This window comes from Corvus moneduloides, chromosome 9, assembly GCF_009650955.1.
Source record: "Corvus moneduloides isolate bCorMon1 chromosome 9, bCorMon1.pri, whole genome shotgun sequence".
Classification (NCBI taxonomy): domain Eukaryota; kingdom Metazoa; phylum Chordata; class Aves; order Passeriformes; family Corvidae; genus Corvus; species Corvus moneduloides.
This window is the reverse complement of record NC_045484.1, coordinates 31,463,720-31,479,869: the sequence shown is the minus strand read 5'-3', so window position 1 is coordinate 31,479,869 and position 16,150 is coordinate 31,463,720. Positions and strand designations below refer to the sequence as shown.

The following is a 16,150-nucleotide window of genomic DNA, read 5'->3' as shown; positions in this document are numbered from 1 at the left end:
TATTAGTCAATAACTGCAAATCTCTTAATTCCGCTTTATTTAGGTTTTATTTCTGAGGGAGCCCACACGCGGGCGGTACCATCGGCGCGGGGGTCGACGGGGGAGGCGGGGGGGGGGCGCGGTGCGGGGCTCCGCCCCGCCCCGCGTCCCCCCCCCCGCCTCCCCCGTCGACCTATCCCCCTCCCTCGCTGATGGTAGAGTCCACGGCGGGAAACCGCGCCCCCGCCTCACACAATGTGCGCGCAGTTCGCGGCGCGGCCGCCGGCGGCGCTGCAGCGCCCGCCCGCCCTCCCCGCGGAGGTGCCCGGATGTGGCCGCGCCGGAAGAGAAGCGCGTCTCCTCAGGGCCCGCCATCTTGTGCGGCAGCGAGCAGGGCGCGGGGGGCCCCGGTAGCATCCGCGCAGGATCCCGCCGACGGGGGCCCATCATGCCCGGACACCTGCAGGAGGGCTTCGGGTGCGTCGTCACCAACCGCTTCGATCAGCTCTTCGATGACGAGTCCGACCCCTTCGAGGTGCTGCGCGCGGCGGAGAGCCGGAGGAAGGAGAGCGGCGGCGGCGGCGGCGGGAGCCAAGCGGGCGGCGGGGCCCGCGGCCCGGCGGGCGCCCAGAGCGGCTCCTCGGGTGGGGCTGGCGGCGCAGGCCAGGCGGGCGGCGGCGCGGGCAGTGCGGCCAAGCAGCTGCGCAGGGAGTCGCAGAAGGAGCGCAAGAACCCGCTGCCGCCCTTCGCCGGCGGGGACCGCCGGGAGGATGGCGGGGGCCAGCCCGGAGCGCCGCTGCGGAAGGAGGGTGAGCGGGCCGGGGGGTCGGCGGGGAGGGGGCGGCCCGGCCCGCACAAAGGGGGCCCGGGCAAGGCCGAGCCGCACGTGGGGCCGTGCATGGCGGAGGCCGCCCGGGGCGCCCGCGGGGCCGGTGGCGGCGGCCCCGGGCTCGCCCGGCCCCGGGCTCGCCCGGCCCCACGTGTCCCGCGGCTCGGCCCGCGCAAAATGGAGTCGGGCGTGCGGGGCGCCCGGAGCTGCCTCGGTGCCGGCGGGAGGGAGAGGAGTAACGCGAAATAGGAAAGCCTAGCAGTGAAGAGAATCGTGGAGTGGTTCGTGTGGGAATAGAGCTTAAAGCCCACCTCGTTCCGTCCCCTGGCATGGGACACTTTCCACTGTCCCAGGCTGCTCCAAGCCCCAATGTCCAGCCTGGCCTTGGACACTGCCAGGGATCCAGGGGCAGCCCCAGCTGCTCTGGGCACCCTGAGCCAGGGTCTCTCCACCTTCACAGCCAAGAATTCTTTCCCGATATCCCATCTAAACCATCACAAGGAATCCTGGAATGGTTTTGGTTGGAAGGGCCTTTTCGTTCTCCCCCTGCCATGGGCAGGGACACCTTCCACTAGACCAGGTTGCTCCAAGCCCCGTCCAACCTCGTGTCCTGAACTTGACTCGTGTTTCAGGTGGTCCGATGGATTTGACAGGATGCCTGGAAGTTCCTGGGCTTTCCAAAATCCGTTTGGGTAATTTTCTAGTGAATAGCGTTGATAGCAATATTTTTGTTTTCATGTATATTTAAATAATAGCTTGTATGAATTCTTAGTTTCTGTAAATTTCTAAGACATCCTACGTAGAAAACTTTGGAAAAAAGAAATCCAAGTATAAATAGATTAAAGGAACATGCTCTGCAAATTAGTAGGCCACGGTCCCACATGGATAGGGAGGGATGGATGTGGGCGCATGGCGTCCCGTGCAGGCAGCTCCACCGCGCCCAAACTTGGGCGCTCGGCAGGTGGGTCACAACTCGGGTTAAAAGGAATCCTTGAAAAGCATCAATGTGTGGTGACAGCAGATTACGTGGGAGCAAGGGAATAACAGGTTAACTGCAATTTAAACAAGCTTTTCAGAGAGCACGATGCTAAGTGAAAGCGTCTTAATACTTCAGCATTTATGTTACAAAGTGATTCTGATTCTCCACTGTGTTTTATGCTGTTAAAGAAAGAAATCATTTTAATATATTACTTGTTTTGGAAAGCGAGTCTTACCAATGTTATTTGAAAACACCTCGTGAGAAGACAAATTTAGGAACTATGTTACAAATACTCTTTGCTTATGGATCTGTTGCTCTTTAACACTCGGGAGTGTTTCCTGCGTGAGGGATGCAATGATTTGTCCGGAGTCTCAATTCCTTTAACCAGTGTCCTCTGGAAACCTTAGCCAGGTGCGGGATTCCGGTGCTGTCCCCCGCGAGGTACACCTGGGGACATGGCAGTGTCTTTGGCACCGCAGGAGGGGTTTGGGCAGGGCTGGCAGCCCCTCTTCACCTTCTGCTTTTTGCATCTTGTTTTCAACAGCAGTGTGAAAAATAAGTATTTTCGTGGTTTGTTGTGGTAGTGAGACAGAGAAAGTCGGGGCTGCTGTTGTAGCAGTGTCGTAAACAAAGTCAGTTTCCAATTTGAAAATGTCTATTTTTGTGCGTGGCTGTTCTTGCAGTTCTGGCATCATAAAGGTGCTCGGTGCCAGGGTTTGTTTCCTGTGTGAATGTATTTTAAGCTATTCCACTACTCCGTAAAGCTGCAAGTGATTTGCCTGCTGAATTAGCAGTTCAAAGCTTGGTGATGCTGAGAAATAACTGGTATTTTGGGTTAGGCTTCAGCAGGAGCCGAGTTTGTCTGAGTTCAGGGCGTTTAACTCGAAATTCAAAAGCCGTGGCTGTTCCATTCCAGTTCTGCAGCATGCCTGCTCCTCTCCCTGCTTCACCTCCTCACATGGAATGCCTGTCCTCATTGGAGAGCCCTTCTCCAAGTGCAGGCTGCTGAGTTTAACCCCTTGTTTCCTCAGGGAGTCGGGAGCTATGTATGCCATGCAAACTTCATGTTAAATACAGCTTGTAAGGTGAGGGAGACATTGTTCATCTGGGTGTGTTGGCTTGGATATCATTACAACTGCAACTTCTGTAGCCCCACCCAAATTTGACATTGCTTGCTAGGCAGGAACTTGGTTCTTTAAAAAAATGTAAAAATCAGCTTTGAATTTAAAAGCTGGCTCCTTAATTTTGGAGCCAGTGTTTTGGCAAGAAAATGATATAACAAAGCAGCAATGTGTTTGTCCTGATCTTTTAAAAAAGAGTAAGCAAGGCCTTTCACATGAGTGGAAAAGAAAACTGTGTTAGATCCTTCAGAGGGCTTGGTAAAGAAGAGAATGCCCACGGGAGGTTTTTATTTGCAATAAAAACCCTTTTAGGGGGCCTAGGCAGGGAGGAAGAATGCTGGGCAGCTCGGTGGCACTGTGGAGTCTTAAGCTATTTTGAGAAGTGCACAAGAAGGAGAATCTTTGTCAGGGAATGTGTGTTGGATTGGGAGGATCTGTGTGGATCCCAGTTAGTCACTGACCTGTACGTGCAGGTGGCACCTGTCTGGTACAGCTGGTGGTACTGCTGCCCAGAAGAGTTTCCAAGGACAGAATCACAGGATCATTTAGGTCGGAAAACACCTCCAAGATCATGGAGTGCAACTGTTAGAACAGCACAGGATGACTGTTTTAGGGAGCACAGGACTGTCTTAGGGCCAGTGAGGTGATGCTCGCTTCCTTTGTGTGTTTTTCAAATAAAACCCACTTGTTTTACCTGAAAAGCACCTTTCAGAGAAAAAAAAAAAGTAATAAAATCTTGCTTACCTTGATTCTTGTTTGAAAGCTGGCCCTGTTATTTCAGCAGGGGTTACTAAACTTTTCAGTCAAACACAATTTGAAATCCTGGGTAGAAATGTGACTGGGAAGAGTCAGGTGAAGGTGCAGTTGCTCAGGTTCTGCAGAAGTAAAACTTTTATTCCTGCTTGTTTCCCTGGGGGGTCGGTATCTGTCCCGGAGCACTCCACATTCCGTTGATGTGTCTGGCCTGATGTTTCAGGGATAAGGAGGATTGGCAGGAGGCCTGATCAGCAGCAGCAGCAACAGCAGCAGGGGGAAGGCAAACCCATCGACAGGAGACCCGAGCGACGACCTCCCCGCGAGCGCCGCTTCGAGAAACCCGCCGAGGAGAAGGGCGAGGGAGGAGAGTTCTCTGTGGATAAGTAAGAGTTTTGTCTTGGTGATAAACAGCTTTCCTAGCTTTGGCATGACAGGGCTGTCCTGCCTTCTGCTGCTCAGGTAAAAGAGCTGATTGAATCAAGATTAAATTCGTGTCGTGCAGACCATAACACTTCCCTTTTCCATGGTTTTGTTTGCAAACTTAACTCAAGTTTTAGGCTGAGAGTGGTCTACATGAACAAGTTCATGGGTGTAACTGAAATTATGGCTTAAATCAAGATATTCACCATAATTCTGTACATCTATAGCAGATAACTCAGGAAAGGAACCCAAGCATAGCTGCAGGATGAGATTTGTTTGCTGTTACAGCTGTGGCTTTAATCTGCCCAGCTGACTTAAAGCCAGCAAAAGTTTGTCCACGTAGGTGTTTCCTTCTTGCAGCCTTGGCTACAGTGGCTTCAGACCTGGAAGTGGTGAAGCCATCGTAGATCTACGTGAGATTTAAAGTGTCTTATGTGTTGTGAAGCAGCCAGAATTGAAGTAATGTTCAAATATTAAAGCTTTAGTAGCCAAAGTTAAGATCCTTTTAAAAGTACGTTGGATAAAAGTGAGTTTAGTTGAAGTTTTGGCATCAGTTAATTTCATAACACAATACAAACACTAAATTTTGGAATTAATGCCAGAAGATGCAAACAAACAACAATCCTGAGCATTTGTTTCTGGATTCTAAAATCATGGAACCACAGAATGGTTTGGGTTGGAACGGACCTTAAACGTGGTCTGGTTCCAACCCATACCATGGGCCGGGACACCTTCTACCAAACCAGATTGCTCCCAGCCCGTCCAACCTGGCCTTGGACTCTTCCAGGGGTTGGGGAGTGACTTTTCTGCAGTTAGAGCCTGAACCCAGCTACAAACGAATTATCAAAGGAAAAACAAGTAAATAAAGTTCTCAAGAGAAGAATGGTGAAACCCACTGTGCATTTTTGGAGGTGAATCACTTGACTCAGCTACTAACAGTAATTATCAAAGGAAAACCAAGTAAACAAAATCCTCAAAGAGGACAAGAACCATGAAATGCTGTCCATTTTTGGAGTGAATCCCTGACCTGTGGCTGTTCTGTGCCAGACCCATCCTGGACCGACCCATGCGTGGACGTGGAGGACTGGGCCGGGGCCGTGGCCGCGGGCGCGGGATGGGCCGAGGAGATGGGTTTGACTCTCGTGGCAAACGGGAATTTGACAGACACAGTGGCAGCGATAGATCGTAAGTCTTTACTTTTTCCTAGTCCTTCTGGCTCTTCTTTACCACTCTGACCCCATTTAAAATTGATCCTTTGAATTTCTGTGTCTGGACACTATAATGTTAACTCAGTTTTGTTAGTTCTGTTTCACATTCACATTTCAGCGGCCTAAAGCACGAGGACAAGCGCGGTGGCAGCGGATCACACAACTGGGGAACCGTCAAAGACGAGCTAACGTTAGTAATCTGTCATTGCTCAGAAAACTATTATGTTAATCAGCCCTAATTATGGCTTTCAGAACACACACATTTAGCTGCCTTTTTGCCTTTGATCTCCATGATTTTTGCCACGCTTCTGCTGAGTTTAAAACCCAAGCGATTTCTTGTAATGTAAGAATAGCTTCACTGTTCAGCCAGAATTTTGGGGAAGTTTGGGAGGCCTCGTGCTGGTTTTGTAACAATTCTTTGTTAAAATGAAACCGTTCTATTTTTAGTAAATTTTGATCAGGTGTAAGCATGCATGTTGTATTACAAAAATTCAGCTATTCCATTGAAATCTATTTTTAATGCCCAGATCCATTTTGTGTTGGAAGGGACTGCGGGAGCCTTTCAGGAGGGGTGGTAGGAAGCGTTGGGGAAAACCATTAGTTAAGTGAAAAGCATCGAATTTAAAAGGCACAGAGAGCACCAATCCTTGTTGAAACAGTAAATCCACTGTAGATCTTGATTGTTAATCTTATGTAGCTTTAAAGAGGGATGAAGTTGTAAAAAAGCCCCAACTCCCAACGTTATGTAATTGCAGTGAATTGGATCAGTCAGCTGTAACTGAGGAAACGCCAGAGGGAGAGGAGCATCCGCCTGCTGATTCTGAAAATAAGTGAGTACCACCCCTCTCCGTGCTCCTGGGTTGCTTCAGAGGTGCTATTGCATTACCTTTAACCTCTGTTATTTATTCCCACATCTGTTTTGCTGAACTCAGATTATCAGTAGATTATCCACAGTGCTGCTGAATGAGTCCCCTTAAAAACCTCATGTCTGGAAATTGTTGTCTTTAAACCATTCCTTGGTGTCCTGCAGGCTCTTTCAGCTTTATTTATTAATAATCATTTCTAATACACTTTGGGTTTTGGGATTGCAACTCCAAATTCCAAACTCAAAAGCATCTGTGCTCAGACTAGATAGAAGCACCAAGAAAATGGGACAAAAATGCCAGTGGAAGGCAATTTTTTGAACTTAGTTTTTCAAAACAGCCTTGGAGACCATGTGACTGAGCTGTAGGAAAAAGGTTGTATCTTTCATTCTCCACGCAGTTTTCAAAGTTACCTGGATCTCTTCCCATCTCAGTTGGACACTGTTACAGAAGGAGCCAGGGACTGGATGAATGAAAGAGTAACCAGAGAAGCAGAAGGAGCCTTACTGATACTGAGTTGATGTAAAAATACGATACAAATTTATATGGTAGCCTAGTATGACAAAATGTTGTATTGTAAGGAGGAATGGGCTTTACAGAGGATTCAAAAAAAACAGCAAACAGAATTTTGAAATACTTCTTCCTAATGATTCTTAATGTGGTGCTTGCTGTAGCTTGATTCCCTCACTAAAAACTTTATAGAAAAGCAGCTCCACATGGGTAACCTTGTTTGGCTGGTTCGGTGTGGCTCTTTACCCTAAACCCTTTGCAGTAAAATCTTTGCCTTGAACAAAACAAATTCTGATTACATCCCATGTCAAAAATCATGCTCTCCTACACAGTGAGAAAAAGTTGAAATACAGTGATTTTTAATTAAAACGTTTGTTATTGTTCAAAATTAATGGCTGCCAAATGAAGACCTTTGAAATTGAGGCTTTCATGATCTTTTTGCTGCACATACACAGCACTGGTTTCCTATAAAGCAGAAATTCAGTTGCATAAATACACTGAACAATGACCAGAGGCTTCCAGTGGCTGGAATATGATCTGTTATTGAGCACAGAGGTTGTGTGTTTTACTTAAAAATAGCCTTTGGCACAAGGTAGAGCTGATGTATCTCACAAATAAGGTGTGTGCTGTTATTTTTTCACATTAGCTGGAAGTAAAACTTGTTTGAATAATTGGTTCAAAAAAGGAAGCAAATTAACCAAAGCTGCTTAAATTCTGGGTTTTAAAATACTAAAAAGCTTGAAAACCGTGGGAAGAACAAGTTCTCACTGCCTTGACTTGAATGTGTGTGAGAGATGTATTTCAAAAAGGGGGGGAAGAAGCTCCAAACAAGGCATGACAGAAGTTAGGCTTTCATGTTGGGAGATAAAGCTGACGGTAGTGTGGAGATTTGATGGCATGGGTCAGTTTTAATTTTAACGTTTTTCTGTGCTCAGAGGTGGCTGGGTGTAATTTTTTTGGCGCTCTCTCTAAAGGAGATGAATTTTCCTGTAGTGAAATTGAATGTTTTATATTTTCACCTCTTAACTGCTAAAGCCTTGACAAACTTTAATTTATAACCTGGTGCCAGCCAGCAAATGATTTTGAAATTGTATCCAGAGTGTAAATTCTACATTGTGATCATAATCTCCATGAATTCACTGCAGAGAGAATGAGGTTGAAGAAGTTAAGGAAGAAGGCCCCAAGGAAATGACCCTGGATGAGTGGAAAGCCATTCAAAGTAAGGATCGTGCAAAAGTCGAGTTCAACATCCGCAAACCAAACGAGGGAGCTGATGGGCAATGGAAAAAAGGATTTGTGCTCCACAAGTCAAAGAGTGAGGAGGTAAAGTGCCTTTCCATACTTGCAGTGTCCACTTTGTAAAGGTTTTGTTATTGATGAGCAGTTCTTGGAGTGGAAGCTCCGTTCGGAGAGATGCCGACCTGCAGCTGGAAGTTTAGAAAGTGGGAATAGCATTTTTTAATTTGAATTTCATTCTTGTTCATTTGAACAACATTCTTTTAGCAGAATTCCATTTCTGCAGTGGCACAAGTGGCCATTCTGACTGTGGTTGGGTTTAGGATCTGAGCTGTGCCTTTAGGTGTGTAAGAATTGCCTCTTGATGAGAATTTTAGGGGAATGTTGTGAAGTTTGCTTTTTAAAAAAGGAAACTTACGTTATTTAGCATCTGTTCTGCAGTACGCGGATTTATGGTGCTTGCTGAATGATGTCAGCTTGAAGGAAGACTGGTCCTGCCTCAGAGGCCTTAAACCTAAACTGTGCATCTTAAATTTGTGCCGTCGGTGTCTCCTCACTTAGTGCTGTTACACAAACAGGCTCTTGGGAAGGCAGTTGAAATCCTTTTGTGTGCTCCAGTGACACTCAGCATCGTTGCTGTAGAATTGCTTTAAATTTGTAGTTTCTCATTTCAGGCATTGCATAATGTTAATTATTCTGTTCCAAGAGTGGCAAGGGGTGATGGGCAAGGGAGGGGAGTGCTGAGAGCTCTGTTTTGTAATGCAGGGCTGTGCTGATCTTTAGTTCTAATCTTTGTTTTTAACACTCTGTAATATGTTAAGTGGCTCACTTAAGAGATTGGTGGCTACAACTTCGTATACTGATGGTGCTGAGTCCTTTGAAGTAACTGGATAGTGTGTAATACTCTGCTCTCCTAAAATGTGTTCCTGCTTTTTCACACCTTGCCAGCTTTTATCCTGAGAGCTGGGATATAGTCCAGGGTGGGGGGCACTGCTCAGTTTTCCAGTGAAAATTCCATTTCTGTTCTGATTGAACTCACAATGAGTCTGACTTGGTCACAAATCAGGCTGTTTTCTTGCTGTGTGGGGTAGTTCAGTTCTTGAAATGATTGCATGGCTGTGTTTTCTTTGAGCTGTTCGCTGAAGTGTTCATTAAATGTTGCTTTGTCTGGCTTGGGTAGAAAAGGGAATTTGAGTTACATTTAATGTTGCTGTGTACTGAAAAAATGTATTAAACAGAAGTATTTATGTACTTTACCAAGATTTACTAAACTTGTAGTCCTTCAAATTCCCTCAATCCCTCTGAATCAGATTTATTTGACATTTAGTGAGCTCAGGGCAATCTTTTTGAACATATGAGCGTATGTGATGGTAAAGGTGATGATACTTGTGAGTAATTTAGAGGCTAGAAAGACAGACTGTATTTTCCATTTGAAAACTGAAGCAGTTAACTCAGAAAAACCAAGCAAAAAAGCAAGAACAAATAAAAGAACCTGAACAAAAACTGTGAATAATCAAATTACTCCTGTGGAAGACCTGACATAATTAGTAGATTGTTCTATTTAAGAGGTTAACTTCAAGTAAACAAGTTGGATATTTTTAGCACCATCACATAAGAAGGTAACAGCCTCTTGCTGCGTAAGCATGAAAGTGAGGTATTAACAAATCTGCCTTTAAATTGAGCTGCTTTTAGCCTGCTTTATTGTACATCCAGCAGACGTGTCTCCCCATCTCCCTTCTTCATTGTTCCCTGATCCCATGGGAAGCAGTGTGGGGATTTTCTCTCAGGATTATAGGAGAATGGCTCTATAATACAGGCGTTAGGAAAGCTTCCACTGCAGCTCCTTTGTGAGCAGCTTTAGAAGGCAAAATGTTTTAAAAACCACCAATCACCTGCTGTTTCCTCTCTTTGTCCTCCTGAATGTACTTCTGAGTCAAGAAATTAAGGTTCCTCTGATTCTTACTGGTAGGAAGGGAGATGATGTATGGAAGTTATTTGGTTTATAGGTAAATTCTGATTTTCAGCCCCAGATCTTCTGTACTCTTACGGTTGAAAAACACCGTGTGCCCCAGTAGATCTCTCAGAATTTTGAAGTGGTGTGATGAGCACCTGCATTGCTGTAGCTTGAGAATTCCTTGGAGAATGCCCTAGGAGTCTGGGAAAAGGGAAAATGAGGATCTAGTGCTGCTCATCTGCCTCAGTCTTGGGAAAGAGCTGTCCTCCTTTTCCTCCTGCTTGTCCTCCTCACTGAGGAGTGAAATGCTTGGCCCTGTCTGAGGTCTTTCCTCTTTTTTGCATTTATTCTACAGGTACTGATAAAACGAACTCTCAGTTCTGTCTCAGATTCTTGCTGCTTTAATCTGAAATCCAGGGGCATTGGCAGCCCTGGTCCAGTGAGCCTCTTCCCAGGATATGGAGTCATGCCATAAAACAGAGATCCTCTTTTTCTCTGCAGCTGACTTGAGTCTTAATTTCTATGAAAACCAGGAAGGAGTTCTACTGTGGACAGATCTTAAGATTTATTCCAAAAGTGGAATTCAGGATTCCTGGAAAAACTGATACCCAGATCTGTGTAGCTGTTGTGCCTCTTCAAACCTCCTCACTACTCCAGTCACTTCCTTAGAGGAGGTAGCAGTGGGAGATTAGGAAATATATTTTGGAAAAGAATAATTCATCTTCTCAAAGTTGGGAGGAATGACTCCTGAATGGAGGCTTTGCAGGAAGATTTCCATGAACAGTGATTCAAACATCCCAGCTCTTCCCATCTCTGTGCCTGACGTGCGGCCGTGCTGGAGACCAGCCTGCATGTGTGGTCTCTGCCCGGGCTTCCAGCAGCTCCTGGGCAGCTTCTTGGTGTCCATCCATCTGAGCTTCTTGGTGTCCATCCATCTGAGCTCTTTGGTGTCCATCCATCTGAGCTCTTTGGTGTCCATCTGAGCTTTCTCTTGTCTCCTCACTTGGCACGTCCATCCTGTGCCGTCTCTGGACACTTGCACAGCTGCTCCTTCATCCCTCTGCTGCTCCATGTGCTCAGTGCCATCTGTACCCAGCAGTTCATGTGACCTGATTACCTGTTGTTCCTGTATGTAGTTGAGTCTCATTTCTTCCTTTTGTTTTCTCCCTTTGTTCCTTTTGTCACTTTGGCGTGGACACACAACTGTCACCAGACAAAGGCGATGACAGAAATGCAGGGGAGTCTGCTGGATTCAAATGAGGTACTGATCCTTTCTCTCTAACTGGTGATACCTGTGTGTTAACGTGAGCCCCTTCAGCAGGGAACATTTGGATATTAAAAACTCACCAAAATAGAGAATTTTATTGAATATGGAGCTCTTCTGTCCATGCCTGTTGTCTCACTGTGCACCATCCAGCACCTGTCATGGTTTTAGTCCCCTTGCTCCTCATCCTGCTGATTTCAAACCTTACCATAAAAACTTCTATCATGAGTATTTTTCGTTGCTGCTGTTCTTCCATCTCTCACTGTCTGCTTTGGCTCTCTTGGTAGTTTGTTCTTAATTTTCAACAGCCTTCCCCAAGACCCTTAGGTGCAGCACTGCCTTCAAGAAGTGGTCAGTTATTAAATCAGTACCATTGAGTCACCAATACATAGAAATTTGGTATTTCCAAAGATTGTTCAGGATAAGCAACTTGTTCAGTGTGTCTGACTTATCACCCAAGTGGAAGAGTCTGAGGAGAGCGTGCCAAGTCTTTTGTTGGAGTTTTAAATGAGCTTTCATTACTTTGGATAGAGAAATCATTAGGATACATAGGGAATTTGCAATTTGTTGGTACAGTGGTTACACCAAAGTCAAGTTCTGGAAATACAATGATTTTTGGTAGACTGTAGTGATTTGTTTTTAAATAAAAGCAGCATAGGGAAGAAAATGCACAGAAATATTGTACAAATCCACTGATCCCACCACTCAGAAAAGGGAATTATCACATGGCTACCAGTAGTTGGAAGTAGAATCTCAATACACTGCAGTGATAAAAACTGCAGATAAAAAGTTAAATCATAAGAAAGGAATTTAAAACGTCTTTAAGGTGTTCTGTAGTGTTTGACTTTTCTCTGAAAACCGTTCAGGCTGAACTCCTAAGTTTGGGAAAGAGATTTCCAAGGGAGGGGTGTACAATTAAATGAATAAAATCAGGAGTGGAGTAGGGACCAGCTGTTATGTGGGATACATCCCAGTGGAATGTGTTGGAAACAAAGCAGCATGGAAGGGGTATTTCTAATTAAACTGGGGATGGAGGGACAGGACAAGGGGGAATGGCTTCCCACTGCCAGAGGGTGGGGATAGATGGGATATTGGGAAGGACCTATGGAATCCCTGACAGCAGCCTTGGCTCCAGACCTCTCCATCTCTTGGCAGCCTTGTGAAGGCTCCACAAATGGTAATTAAAGGGTGTAGGGCTTAGTTGCACAATGTGTTGCCTTTGAAAGTCTGAATGTTGTGTACAGCAGAAAACTAGATTGCTGTGCCAGAAGTTGGGGGCTTGGAGGGAAGGAAAATGTTGGATATTGTCTTGTTTGCAAAACATGATCGTTGAGCCTTATAATAGGCAGGTTTTGACATTCTTGGTATTATCCTAAGTGCCAAAAACTGGCTTGCACATGGAAAAAATGCTTGTGTAAAATAGGAGAAAGAATTGCTTTAATAACACCTGGTGGGGTTCAGTGTGTAACTGAAAGTCTCCAAGGTGCTGAATAACAAGTGATGGTGCTTGTAACTCCTGGGAACGTCCCTTGCTCCTCCAGGCTCAGGTTTCCACCAAATGTGCTGGGAACAAACCAGTAAGAGAATATCATGGCAAAGGTGCTGAGATCCACATTTTCCAGTGTCACTGGTGAGACCGGTTCTGTTTTAGCTCCTTCAGTTCCTCGTGTTTGAGCTTTTTGTGCCTCATTTGCTGTTACAGTGAATGCAGGGCAGTGAGGGATTCTCATCAGCTCCCTGGTCTTAAGTATTCATCAAGGGCTAAAGCAGATAAAGTGTAAATCCCCAGGGAGCAAAATTAGGATGGGTGACCCAAGTGTGGAAAAAGAACGGAATGGATTCATGGAACCAGGACACAAAATGAGAATTGCTACAACATGAGAGTCTCTGCTGGCTTGGTAGTAGTCTGGTCTGGTCTGGGATAAGGACATGTTGCTCTGATGGAATTTCAGGAGGAATTTCTCCATGGAAAAGGTGGTCAGGCATTGGAAGGGGCTGTCCAGGAGGTTTGGAGTGCCCATCCCTGGAGGTGTCCAGGGAAGGACTGGACATGGGCTGGTGACAAAGTGGGGATTGGGCACAGGTTGGACTCAATCCTGCTGGAGGGCTTTTCCAACCTCAGTGATTGTGTGAACTCATGAATTATCTTGGAAAGGCAGAATACCTTGGTTTCTGAGAAATTCCAAGTTTCTTGAGTCTCTCCGGGCAGTGGACAATGGGATTGTGTGATCAGAGGCGAGCGGGGGCTGTGGTGGCCAGAGCCCAGCTACAGGTGCACAGAAGGGCTTTTGGGGTGATTTTTCTTGCTGATGAAGAAATCCTCATTCCAGGCTCATGCTGAGGACTCGGTAATGGATCACCACTTCCGCAAGCCCGCCAACGACATCACGTCCCAGCTGGAGATCAACTTTGGAGACCTGGGCCGCCCCGGCCGCGGCGGCAGAGGGGGCCGGGGGGGCCGAGGGCGTGGGGGCAGGGCCAGTCGTGGAGGCAGAACTGACAAGGTGAGCACCACCCCAGCTCTCATCCACAGGGAATTCGCTTCATTTGCTGGTGGGATTTTCCTACAGGTTCCTTGTTTCTGGGGGAGATGCTCTGACAACAAACAGCGCGTTCTAAACTCAAGTGAAAATTCTTTTGTGCAAGTTCGTTTTAAACCAGGTTGTTAGGACAGAAGGATGGATGTTTGAGCAGTGTTGTCATCAAACACAAAAAAGGGAGGGTGGATTTTTAAAGAGTGCCTGTCTTTGTGTCTAGACCTGAAAAATGACTTTCCAGTGTGAACAGATCTGAATGTACCATGAGCTGCCTCAGCTGGTGCCAGAGCAGAACCACAAGTGCTGGGCTGGTTATTTTCAGCCCACAGCCAGGACACTCTGTGTGCATTGTGACCTGGTGGGGGTGAAGGACTGGTTGTACAGCTGCATGTCATATCCTGAACCTGAGGAATTCAGATTTTCCAGATGAAAATAGGGCTCTTACTGGTTTTTCTCTAACCTCCAGTAATGTTTTTCTCTTCTTTGGTGCTAAGTTCAAGCACTGTAGTGTAGCTACAGTGAAGATCTGATTTAATATGAATCACTTATTTGGCTTAAAGGTGTCAATCAAATTGTTACAGATTGGAAAATGAGCTCAGTCTGTGTGCTGTGGTTTTCTTCACACAGATATGCTCATTTTTGTCCCTTTTAGCAGACAAAGACTTCACAGACTTTAGGTTTATTAGCTGGGAAGCTCTCTCCTGACAGCAGTACCAGAGTATTTTAAGGAATTGAAGTTCAACAGTGGTGGTTTGCTCTGAGTTGATTCACTAATACTCTTCAAGAACGCTGCCATAAAGTAATTCCAAGCTTTCCTGCACCTGATTTTGTGTTGCCTTTGTTTCCTTGCAGTTGGTCAAGGAGTTTGATGTGATCCACACGCCCAACCAGGTGGGTGATCTCTGCATGTGCATTCCCTGGGCTCAGGCACCAAAATTTCCCTCCTTTTTTTGGCTGTTTCTGCTCTTGTGTGCTCAGCAACTGGAGATGCTGAGCCTGCAGCTTAAACCCTGCTATTACTTTTTAATTCTGGTTTGTGGCCTGTGGAGTCTCAGGCAAAGCAGAGGCTCTGCAGCTACAGGTGTTGATGCAACTTTCATCTGAAATACATTTCTTGATAAATTAATATCATGATAGGAAGTTCCACTATCTCGGCTCTCGCCGTTCTTCTCATCCTTATCCTTCATGGCCCAAGTGAAGAGTATCCTGAAATTCCAGTTTCTCCACTGGTTTTCAGATGTGGTGCAGAGCCTTTCAGAAAGCTCTGTTGGAAACTACTGAGGAGATTCTTGGCTAATGCATGAATTTTTAGGGCTAAGTTATCACAAAAATTACTTTTATCAACATCTGGTTTCTGAGTGGGAAAAATTAAACTTGAAAATATAATTTGTGCTCCAGACAGGGCCTTTTCTGTAACATTTCAGTTGTGTCCCTCAGTAAGGATTGATGATCCACAGGGAAGGATCTGCCCATGGCAGGAGGTTGGAATTCCATGGCCTTTAAGGTCCTTTCCAACCCAGACCATTCTGAGATCTCTTTAAAAAAGAGAATTGATGTGCAAGCATCAATTTGCCTACAGTTCCTCTCCAGATAGCTTAGATTCAAAAAACAGTATGGAAGGCTTTGTAATCCGTGGGATAAATAAAAAAGCATTGTTTTTGTAGTCATTTCTCCAGCCCCAAAGTGCTGCCACCTCTGCCTCAAGGCAGTAACTCTTGTGATGTTTCTCTTTCAGTCAAGTGCTTCTGCTCCTGATGTAGATGACCCAGAGGCTTTCCCAGCTCTGTCCTAAACTGGATGTCATAAAGCCAACCCTGCCCTGGTCGGGCCTTCCTCTCCGAGGCTTGCATGCTTAAGGATCCTAAAACAACTAAGAAATTGAAAAAAACAAACAAACAAACAAAAAAAAACAAAAAAAGAGACTGTCATTCATACCATTCACACCTAAAGACTGAATTTTATCTGTTTTGAAAATGAACTTCTCTCGCTACACAGAAGCAACAATATGGTAGTCAAGTTTTGTATTTAGAAATGTAATGGTAGCAGGGATGTTTTCATAATTTTTTCAGAGATTATGCATTCTTCATGGATACTTTTTTGTATTGCTGCTTGAAAATATGCGTTTCCAAACTTGAAATATAGGTGTGAACAGTGTGTACCAGTTAAAAGCTTTCCCTTCATTTGTGTTCTTTTTTTTTTAATTCAGGATTTTAGACTTTTCCCCTTCCTCCCCAAACTCCAAACTGGGTTTTAATTATTGCACACTATTTTGGTTTCCTTAATTCCACTTTGGCAGGTTTTTCTCAGCCCATGGAATCTTGGAATATTAATTTGGCAGACTGTTAGTGCTGCATGGAATGAACTCCTGGAGTACTTAAGTTCTAATGCTTCATTTCCAACATGGACAACCAGTCATGTTTTCATCTCTGTTGGGTAGTTTGTTTACACAAAAATCTTTCTAGAAAATTGGAAGCAGATACTTGAAATCAAGATT

The 16,150-nt window shown here is 45.5% G+C and overlaps 1 protein-coding gene across 5 annotated transcripts; it reads left to right on the top strand.

Annotated features, from left to right (window-relative positions):
* Positions 1-313: 313 nt before the first annotated feature.
* SERBP1 (SERPINE1 mRNA binding protein 1) lies at positions 314-15,828 on the top strand. Of its 5 annotated transcripts, none has more exons than XM_032117639.1 (10): positions 316-788; positions 3,885-4,047; positions 5,132-5,269; positions 5,411-5,482; positions 6,048-6,122; positions 7,811-7,988; positions 11,069-11,116; positions 13,450-13,623; positions 14,509-14,547; positions 15,392-15,828. In XM_032117639.1, exons 1-10 carry the CDS (start codon positions 428-430, stop codon positions 15,446-15,448), a joined length of 1,305 nt encoding a protein of 434 aa, XP_031973530.1. In that variant the 5' UTR covers positions 316-427; the 3' UTR covers positions 15,449-15,828. The 5 variants fall into 5 exon arrangements, with proteins under 5 accessions (XP_031973533.1, XP_031973530.1, XP_031973529.1 ...); XM_032117638.1 differs by having other exon boundaries at positions 5,387-5,482; XM_032117642.1 differs by lacking the exon at positions 5,411-5,482 and having other exon boundaries at positions 314-788.
* Positions 15,829-16,150: the final 322 nt, after the last annotated feature.